The 10,600-nt window shown below is 49.4% G+C and overlaps 1 protein-coding gene across 1 annotated transcript; it reads right to left on the bottom strand.

The window, feature by feature from the left end:
- Positions 1 to 233: 233 nt before the first annotated feature.
- RTL9 (retrotransposon Gag like 9) lies at positions 234 to 10,388 on the bottom strand. The gene is made up of 3 exons (XM_082610297.1): positions 10,348 to 10,388; positions 950 to 4,977; positions 234 to 406 (listed from the first exon to the last, which is right to left on the bottom strand). The coding sequence occupies exons 2-3, from the start codon at positions 4,898 to 4,900 to the stop codon at positions 290 to 292; spliced, it is 4,068 nt and encodes a 1,355-aa protein (XP_082466423.1). The 5' UTR covers positions 4,901 to 4,977; positions 10,348 to 10,388; the 3' UTR covers positions 234 to 289.
- Positions 10,389 to 10,600: the final 212 nt, after the last annotated feature.

Raw genomic sequence — 10,600 nt, 5'->3', positions numbered from 1 at the left:
CCCTGGACCAGGAACTAGGACTGGCCTCGGTGGTAATGGGAGTTCAGAACCTCATATGCCAAACACTCTTGAAGTCCACGCTCTGATTGTTGGGGCAGGTCAAAGGCATGTGGGGTGAAAGAGAAGGTCAAGTCAGCCAAGTGGGAGATAGGGTGGGATGCGCCTGGAGGGGGATGCTGAAGGGGGAAGGCCACAAGGTTTAATGATGTAATTGAATGGAATGGGTCCAGGAACCAGTCCTCAAGTTAGCAGCCAAGCTGGATATCACAGGAGAAGAGTCCAGGTAGCATTACTTGTTAGTGGGGGCCTTCTGATGGCCTGTGCTCTGTCGAAGGTGGTCGTGCAGACCCTCTTGAGGGTCTCCATGCTCTTTCAGGTAGTAACAGCGTTTGGGAACATGCTGATGCTGGGAGTGAGAAAAAACAAAAACAGCAGAGGTAAGAGCCATGCTTACTATGACAAGTGGGGTTCTGCCTGGATAATTTCAGTAACTTAGCAGGTCAAGCAACTTGGCTAGTGTACCTTATTTGTATAAAATGTGATCAAGGACTAGACTGGCCAAATTCCCTAGTGACCTGGGCCTATAACACCTGTGGCTGTAGGTGGGACCCAGTCCCCAAAACGTGACCCCTCTTTTAGAACTGGACCTGGAATAAGTGCAGAGTTGGGACTGAGCCCAGCCATTTCCCTCAGAATCAGAAGACTTGGACCTTTAACCATCCCAGGTCCTCTGTATCTTGGGTAGGGCATGGCTCCTCCATGTGGTTAATACACCCAAAATAAGTACACAGCCAGGCCCGCTGATGAAACTCTAGGTTGGGGGTTAGTGTCTAGGAGCTCAATGCCTCTCCCAGCCTCTTCCTTAGGCTACTCAAAGGAGCAGGGTGACTTTGCCATCATTACCTCATTTTTCTATTCAGAAACCTTGAGTGTGTTTCCCCATCATTACCTCCTCGGTCTGCTGCTGAGAGTTCAGTTCATTCTCCATTGCATCCTCGTTATTCCGCTTACAGGCTGACGGCAGAACCTGGCTTGAGCTGCCCGGGGAATCCTTCTCTCCAGCCAGCTGGCACTCGGTATAGAGAGACCTGTCTATTAGCTCCTTTAGGCTGCCGGCCACCTTCAGGAAGATCCGGCCCATTTTAGTGGCAACAGCTTCCGAGAGTCCTTCCAGAAACCTGGTCCGCAGAATGGCATCAGACCAAGACAAATGTCGGGCCAGCAGGAGGAAGTCAGTGGCATACTGCCTGACTGACTTCTGGCCCTGCTTGGGATGGCAAAGAACGGCACTGAGGATGTCTATTTCAGATAGGGAGTCATATAAGCCCTGGGATCTGCTCAGGAAAGATTTATCTTCATTGGAGAGGGGGTTTCCTACCTCCATCTGCAAGATGGACCACCTCTCTGCTGCCCCCAGATGAAGAGACACCAGAAAGGCCATTTTCTCTGAATCGTTCAAAAATCCCTTCATTTGCTTCTCCTCATCAATCTCCATCTCCTCCTCCACAGAGCATGAACCCCGGGCTGCTTCCTGTTCTTCTAAGAGGTAACAGAGTGCTGGGGTCAGCATGCCAAAAGATGGGACTTCCTCTGGTGGTTGGTTCATTGTTTCAGGGGTCGTGGCAGTCACGCGTGGTGTGGACTTTGATCCAGAGGCTGTGACATTGATGTGAGAGGTAGATGTTTCCCCAGAGTCTGTGGCTTTGATTTCCAGAGTGGACATCATTCCAGAGGCTGTGGTTGCCATTTGTGGTGTGGACATGGCTCCCGGGACTGGAGCCCTCATTAGCGGCATGGATACCCCTCTAGAGGCCGTGGCCGCCATTTGTGGCATGGACATCCCCCCAGAGGCTGTGGCTCTCAGAAATGGCATGGACATCATTCCAGAAGCCGAGGCTCTCATAAGCGATGCGGACGTTGCTCCAGAAGCTGAGGCTCTCATCGGTGATGCAGACATCCCTCCGGAGGTTGCGTATGTCATTTGTGGCAAGGAAGTAGATCCAGAACCCACAACCCTTTTTTGCAGTGTGCATGTTGCCCCAGAGGCCATGCTCTTCATCAGTGGCATAGACATCTCTCCAGAAGCCATGGCTGACATCAATGGCATGGGCATTGTTCCAGAGGCCGTGGCTCTAATGAATGGCTTGGACATCCCTCCAGAGGCCACAGCTGTTGTTTGTGTGGTGGACATCTTTCCAGAGGCTGGAGCTCTCATTAACTCTGTGGACACAGCTTCAGAGGCTGAGGGTCTCCTTAGGGGTATGGGTATAATTCCAGACACTGGAGCCCTTAATAATGGCGGGGACATCACTCCCGAGGCAGGGGCTCGCATTGATAGCATGCACATCTCTCCAGAAGCCGTGGGCATCATTTGCGTTGTGGATGTTGCCCTGGAGGTCGGGGCTCTCATCGGTGGCATGGACACCCCTCCAGAGGCCACGGCTGTCATTTGAGGCACGGACATCACTCCAGAGGCTGTGGATCTCATTAGCGATGTAGATATCTCTCCAGAGACTGGAGCCCTCATCTGTGGCTTGGACATCATTCCAGAGGCTGTGGCTGTCTTTTGTGGAGTAGACATTGCTCCATAAGCTGGGGCTCTCAGAGGCGTGGCTATCTCTCCAGAAGCTGGGGGTCTCGTTAGTGCTGGGGACATCTCTCCAGGGTCTGAGGCTCTCATCAGTGGCGTGGACACCGCCCCAAAGGCCGGGGCTCTCATTTTTGGTGTAGACATCAATTCAGAGGCTGGGGCTTGTGTCTGCAGTAGGGACATCCCTCCAGAGGTCATGGATCTCCTGAGTGACATGGACATCCCCCCAAAGTCTTGGGTGCTCATTGGCTGACTGGGCATCTTTCCAGAGGCTGTGGATCTCATTAGTGCCATGGGCATGGCTCCAGGGCCTGGGGCTCTCATTAGAGGCATGGACATAGTTCCAGAGGCTGCGGCTGTCATTAGTGGTGTGGACATCGCTGCAGAGGCAGTGTCTGTCATCTGCGGCATGGACACGGCTCCAGAAGCTGTGTCTCTCATTAACATTGTGGAGATCTCTCCAGAAGCTGCAGTTGTCATTTGCTGCATGAGCATTGCTTCTGCGGCTTTGGATGTTGTTAGTGGCTTGGACAATGCTCCCGAGGCCATAGCTCTCATCTGGGGCACGGACATCACTGCCGAGGCTGTGTCTCTCGTTAACAGTGTGGACGTGGATCCAGAGGCTTTGGCTGTCATCCGTGGGGTGGACAGGGCTCCAGAGGCTCTCATTTGTGGTACAGCTGTCACTCCCGAGGCTGTGGCTCTCCTTTGTGACACAGACATTGCTCCAGAGACAGGTACCCTCATTTGCGGTGTGGACACTGACCCAGAGGCTGAGGCTGTCATCTGTAGCATAGACATTGTTTCAGAGACTGGGGCTGTACTTGGCAGTGTGGACATCGCCCCATTGGCTGGGACTTTCATAAAGCCCATGGATGTGGCTCCAGAAGTTCTAGCCATTGCTAACTGTGTGGACATCACTCTAGAGGCTGTGGTTGACATTTGCTCTGTGCACTTTGCTCCAGAGGTTGCAACCGTCATCAGTGGGGTGGACAGTGCTGCAGAGTCTGGGACAGTCTTTAGCAACGTGGACACATTTCCAGAGGCTGGGGCTCTCATTCTTGGTGTCGACCTTGCTCCAGGGTCTGAGGCTCTCACTGGTGGTGTGGACATCCCCCCGGAGGCTGTTGCTCTCATTGGTGGACTAGACACAATTTGAGAGTCTAGATTTTGTGTTAACCGTGGGGACATCACTCCAGAGCCTTGGGCTGGCATCAGCTGGGTGGGCATCCCTCCAGAGGTTAGGGCCATCATTACCAGTGGGGACATCGCTTCAGCGTCTGGGGCTGGCTTTGGCAATGTGGGCATTTCTCCAGCATCAGGGACTGACAGGAACAGTGAGGACATTGCTCCGGAGCCTGGAGCTGTCATAAGTGGTGAAGACACTACTCCAGAGTCTGGGCCTGACATTAGCTGGGTGGACATTTCCCCAGAGTCTTGGGTGCTCGTTGGCTGGGTGGACGTTGCTCCAGAAGTTAGGGCTGACATTATCAGCGAGGAGATCGCTTCAGAGTCTGTGCCTGACATGAGCAGTGAAGAGATCTCTCCAGAGGCCAGGGCAGTCATTAGCACTTTAGACATTGCTTCAGTGTCTTCGTCTGTAATTTGCAATGGTGACACTCCTTCAGAGCCTGGAGCTGGCATTGGCTGTGGGGACATCACTCCGGGGTTCACATCTGGCATTAGGAGTGGGGAGATCTCTCCAGGATCTGGGGCTAGCATCAATGGTGTGGACATCGCTTCAGAGGACGGAGCTGGCATTGCCAGTGGTGATATTTCTGCAGAATCTGGTGTTGCCAGCAGTGCCGTGGACATTGTTCCAAAGTCAGGAATTGTCATCAGCCCTGGGGACATTAATCCATACTCTGAAGTGGACAGCAATGGGGACAGTGTCCCAGAATCTGAGGCTGGCATTAGCAATGGGGACAGCACCCCAGAGTCTGAGGTTGGTATCAACAATGGGGACAGTGCCTCTGAATCTGAAGCTGGCATTAACAATGGGGACAGTGTCCCAGAGTCTGAGGCTGGCATTAGTGGTGGGGACAGTGCTCCAGAGTTTGCTGCTCCCATTAGAGGTACGGCCATGGTGTCAAAGGCTGGGGATGTCATCAGCTGTGTGGACATCCCTCCAGGGTCTGACGCTGAACTTGAGACCATAGGCTGGACACTAGAATGTAGAATTTGGACCTCTGCTCTGTTCTCTATCATTGGTCCAGAGCAGGTCGTCTCCCTGTTTTGGGGGTCGACACTTTCCTCCGTCAGCACATTGCTGAATCGCAGTGAATGTAAGGGTATTGACATATCTGCCATGGCCAAAGGGTAGTGTGGAGGGAACCTCTAAAGCAATTATATCAGGGGTCCTGCTGAAGCCCACGTGGCAAGAAAATCTGTAAACAGAAAACAAGTTTAGCAGTCAAAAGCAAATATCAAGAAGATTGGGAAATAGACAAATGATCCACGATGGAGACTTTTTTTATGTGTTGCCAGCTATGTGGCATCGGAGATGGGCCTATCAAGTTAAAGAAGCTGTGCAACATTAAACAAATTTGAAGCTGGAGCAAATATCCTCTCCACCCCTATCCTTTTCAAAGCAACCCACCGCGTCACACAGCACACCCTCTCAGTTTATAAAAGCTATAAATGCGGGCAACTTCAGCAGCCAAGAGCCCGTGAGGTCCTGGTCAAATGAAACAGCAGCACCACCTGCTGGAAAACTGTGAAAAGTGCAGGTTCCAGAGCTCTGCTCTCTCCCACCACAGCACTAGCAAGCCAGCCAAGGAACTGGAAGGCCTGGATGAGAACGCCCTTTGCCCCAGGATAATCGTTAGTTCCTTGGGCTCATTGAGTCCTGCCAATGGTTTAGTCCCCATTTTACTACTCTGATGGCCCTGAATGCCTTCCTCAGGAAAAGGAAGGCATTTAACTGATCAATGGTTGAGAACATCATTCCATGAATTGAGAATCCTGTTTATTATCATTTTTATTATTAATAACAAAAATCGCCACTATTACTACCACTTATTGCCCACCTAGTGTGCTCCAGGCACTATACTTTAGGTAACTGTACACAACTTTAAACTGTCTATAGTGCACAGAGATGTGCAAGCATTACCCGTTTGAATCTTATAAGAGATAGTAGTATTATTCCCATTTTACCAGACTTCTCAGGTTAACTGGGGCTGGGGCTAGACTAAGAGCACTGTGACAATAAAAACTGTTTGTCTTTGACTATCGCTTCCTCCTCGGGGTTGCCTAGCCTTTGGCATCCCTAAGGCCGCATTCAATTATCTCTCTGATGTCCTAGATCATGGCTCACTGAAGCCCAGTCTCTAGCAGATACAGATTTCAAGTTTCTCTGACGACATGTGGGTGGGCAATCCCAAAGCCTCAGCCTTCCGGCACACTCCCACAAGCAGCCCCCAAAGGGGTTTCTTGGCACAGAGCTTGGAAACCAACACGCACACTACACGATGTTGATACCTCCCCACAGCCCGCCCATACCCCCAGTGGAACACTTGTTCATTTGGGACAATGTCACAGAAGTCATCAGTCTTGTGCAGTGTGCCTCCATAATCATATTGAGAATACTATCAAGAGAAATGCCAACAGTCAACATGTCTTGAGCGTGCGCTCACTGGCAAGCACTCTGCTGGGCACTTTACGTGCATCATTTGGTCCTCACAGCAACACTAAGAGATTTTGGTAGTATCCTATCCTCATCTTACAAAGGAGAAAACTCAGGCCCAGAGAGGCTTAATAATTGGCCTGCGGTCACTTGGATTCACGGGTCCACCCAACTCCAGAGCCCCCTACTCTTCTCCACTGTGCTATAATGATCCACCTTGTGTGTCCTCTCTCCCTCTTACTCAGTCACATTACCAAGACAGCACCCCGCCCCATCTCCAGCCTGGACAACCCCGAGATGGGGTTTAGTAAAAGAAATACTGGCCTTCCTGCTGGCACCTTGGTTACTCTAACAATTGGTGCAATGGGAAAGATGAGTCAAAAGGGCAGTGATAGATGACCACCCCCGCCCCCATCTTTAGAAAAATCCCTGAACACGCCACAGTCCCCCACTAGGCAAAAGCCAGAAAGATCTTACCTTGCCAGTTAGGGAGAAGAGAGGGAGTGTGTCCTTTGCGCCCCTAGCTCTTTTGGTCTGGCCAACTTACTTATGCCCCATGCCCAGCCAGTTCATTAAAGTAAGACCCAATACCAGCAGCTGTTCTCTGCAATCTCCCTTAGCTATCCCCTGCCACGCCCCCCTCCTGCCCGCCAGCCAGCCAGCCTGCCCGCCCACCCGCCCCACTGCTCCTGACTTGCTAGTGCTTGCTCTGTCTCTCTGGTCCCAGATTCCTGCCTCTATATAGGCTCTGACATTTGCCTCTGGCCGCCTTTCACTTGACAGCCCTCCAGAAGCTCCAGAAGTGCATAGCACTTGGCCTATGCAACTCCACCCTGCTTCCCCTCGCCCCCAATAGCTGCACCAGCTCGCTCTGCCCGCCTCTGGCCGTCCCAAAGAAAAGAGGAGAGTCACACAAAGAAAGAGATGAGACCGAAAGTGTCCTAGCTCGGGAAATGAGATGTTCCCGCTGCGGCTGCGCAGACACTGGCGTCCTGGGAGCCAGGCACTGCCACCGGTGGGCTGTGGAAGAGCAGGCAGGGCTTAGAGGGAAGGGAACCGGGGCTGGAGGCTGAGTGGAGCAGTGGCAGAAGAGTTCAAAGACGTTTGGGTGCAGGGAAACCACGGTTTGGAAGGATGGGCCGTGGGGCTTCAGAGAGCCCAGCAATGGCGACAATTAAAAAGCCAATTGGCCCCGGTGTCAGAGACTCGGAGGGAAATCTGGCAACCAGTGACTCTACCACAGGGCTAGAATTCAACAGCGAGGCTCCAGGGTGTCCAGACAGCTGGCAAGAAAAGCACGCCAATATCTTAAGCATACCAGGTGAGGGCTTGTTCATAGAAGCAGGGCTTCAGCTTGTTTTCTAGAACTGGGGCACGAGGTCAGAGTAGAACTAACAGGAAGGTGTGCCAGAGCTCTCTAACCTTCTGAATCAGGAGCCCTCAAACCCTTATACTAAGGGCAGAAGTGGTCCCTGAGCCCTGGATAGGGCAAAGCCTTTAGGTGAAGTTCCAGTTCCCCAGGGACTCAGAGTCTAGGGGCTGGCGGGGAGGCATTCAGGTCGTTATAAACCTCCCCATGCTCCAACAGCCAACAATAATTAGCAACCAACAATACCTGGGCACTCGGGCTACGCACGACACTTGCTTTGTATCCTTTGCGCCTCGTGGCAACACCTGCAAGGTAGGCACTGACGCCATTCCCCTTTTTTTTTTTGCTTTAGAAATTTTTTTCCTTCATTTTCTTTTTTCCAATTTTCTTTTTTTATTGAAGTATAATTGATTTACAACGTTGTGTTAGTTTCAGGTGTACAGCAAAGTGAATCAGTTATATATATATATATATATATATATATATATATATATATTCTTTTACAAATGGGGAAAGGGGCTTGGAGAAGTTGTGACCAAGGTCACAGAACTAGTACATGGCAAAGCTCAGATTTGAACCCGGGTCAGTCTGATTCAAGAATCATTTCCTCTCTTTGTAAACAGACAAGTGGTTAGAAACATTCCAAGTGCCACCTTCCTCTTCCCACCCCAACTAATGGCTGAATCATCATAGTGATAATAATAATAGTAATAATACCAACTGACTTGGAACTCTTCCCATACGCCAAGAACTACACTGAGGGTTTTACAAGCATTCTCTCATTTGATCTTAACAGCTGTTTTTAACTCTCAATTTACCAATAAGAAAACTGAGTCTCAGTGAAGTGAACTGACATGACCAAAAGCATACAGCTCTGTTTGACTCCAGAACTCACTATAGTATACTACTCAAAAAGAAAAATTCCAGTAACTCTCCCCCTCCCCTAAAGCAAAAACTACTCACAGGGAACCCAACAACAACAATGACAATTATTATTATTATACTTAATAGTAAAAGCTAACATCTACTGTGCCAGGCACTGTGCTAAGCACTTTACGTGCAAGATCTCATTTGTTACTCACAACAACCCTATGAGGTAGGTACTATCATCACCCTCATTCCCAGAGGAGGCGCCAGAGGCACAGAGAGGTTAGCTAGCTTTCCCAAGGTCACACAGCTAGGAAGCAGTGTTGTTTATGACCATAAAAACTTAGAAATTACCTAAATGCCAATGTTAGAACCCAATCCACTTAATGATTAAACAAATCATGGTGCATCTGCAGTGGCCAGTGAAAAGGATTATCTGATTTTTATGAAATAAATATGTATATTTTTGCATAGAAAAAAATACAGTTTGGAAAGATATATACCAAAATGTTAACAGTGGCCATACCGGAGTGACTGGATTAAAGGGGATTTTTACTTTTGTTTTTCTTAGCTGCATTTTCTCGTTTGTTCATAATGGACCCATATTGCTTGTACTAGAAGAAAAAAATATATTTTTCTTTCTTTAAAAGGTGTGTTCCTCTAGGGTTCTATCTCTAGCCCTCTCCCCTCCTCTCTCTGAGTGTCCCTGACAGCTCCCCACCCAAGCAATCTTTCTCCCCCAATAGGCTTAATTCTTGCACCACTCAGATCCTTGGTCAGCAGTGACCTCTGAAAACTGTCTCTAATGACTTGCTTTTATTTTTTATTATTATCAAAAAAACAATTTCTTGTTTTTCTACTTCTATTTATGCCTAACAATTATACAAGTAATCTAGGAATATATTCTCAGGATAAAAACTTGAAATCCTACCTACACATAAAGCTAGTCCTGCACCTTCCCCACCCCCCATCCCCTCAAGTGTGTTCACAGTTGGGTGTGTCTCCTTCCAAACTTTTTCTAGCTGCAATGGCATTTGGAGTTCATATCATGCAATTGCTTGCAAAACCCAGGGTATGCAAAGAGCTACAGTTAGAAAACCATTCTGACACTGGGCTCTCCAGGAGTTCAAGTTCTGGTCCACTGTGACCATTTGTCATCAGCCGGCTTCTAAGGCAGCTACTGAGAGAGAGTTCTTGCAGTCTCAGCCCATTTGGGTCACAGACTTCCGTTGTATTCGTGCCAGTGTCTTTACAGCCACAGAGAGGGGAGGCCTACTAAGGAAGGAAAAGCCCAGAAACTTCTGCTTAGCATCTCAGATCCCTCACGTCTGGCCCAGTCTGCAGTGATCAATACGGCTACGAGGTGTCATGCTCCCGCCGCCTCACAAAAGGTAATTGAGTTTGGGGGATTGCATGGCTAGCTGCTCGGGGGAAATAAGAATAAACAAGAGATGGTTCAATATGTCAACAAGTAGCTTCCCAGCTCTTGAACATAAACCTTTACTGAGATTCTGCACGATATCCTCTCCCCCAGCCCTAGCAAACAGGCACCCAGATAACAGAAAAGAGACAACCTCAGGCTAAAGAAATACCTGATCTACTTGAGGGTCCTCTACCTTCCCTGATCAATCAGGGAGGGAGAGACCCTCCTCACCCCCTTGCTCGCCCCCTCCCCCAACAGCCCTGATGCTTAAAATGCCCACCCAGCTCTTTATAAATCGAGGGGGGAAATGGCTAGCATTTACTGAGTCCTTACCCTGCCAGGCACTGTGTTAATCTCTTTACATACATCACGTCATTTATTGCATAATAAACCAATGAAGTGGGGTTTTTACCCCCATTTTATAAATCAGCTAAAGAACCAAAGTAGAGAGAAAATAAAATCAAGTAACTTACCTTGGCTCCCACAGTTGAGAGGGAGTGAAGCTGGGCTTGTCACTCGGGTCTGTCTGACTCAGCTGGTGCTCTTAACTCACAGGAGAGTCACACACTGTCTTCGAGTCTCTGAAGGGCTGTCATATGGAAGAGAGGGTAGGTGTGTTCTGGGTAGCTCCAAAGAGAAGGATTTGACTGTTAGTTGGGAATTACACTTTCATTGGATGTGCCGCAAATTCCCCAAACAACATGTATATGCATGTCCAACTCTATA

Source organism: Mesoplodon mirus, assembly GCF_964341445.2.
Source record: "Mesoplodon mirus genome assembly, chromosome: X".
NCBI classification, from domain to species: domain Eukaryota; kingdom Metazoa; phylum Chordata; class Mammalia; order Artiodactyla; family Ziphiidae; genus Mesoplodon; species Mesoplodon mirus.
The sequence above is the reverse complement of the archived record's forward strand: the minus strand, read 5'-3'. Positions and strand labels throughout refer to the sequence as shown.

Bases quoted from the DNA above. Each gene is read 5' to 3' on its own strand.
- RTL9 (XM_082610297.1), bottom strand. From the start codon at position 4,900: ATGGCAGATATGTCAATACCCTTACATTCACTGCGATTCAGCAATGTG. The intron at 407-949 runs GTAATGATGGGG...TCTCACTCCCAG, and splicing joins CTCAGCAGCAGACCGAGGAG to CATCAGCATGTTCCCAAACG.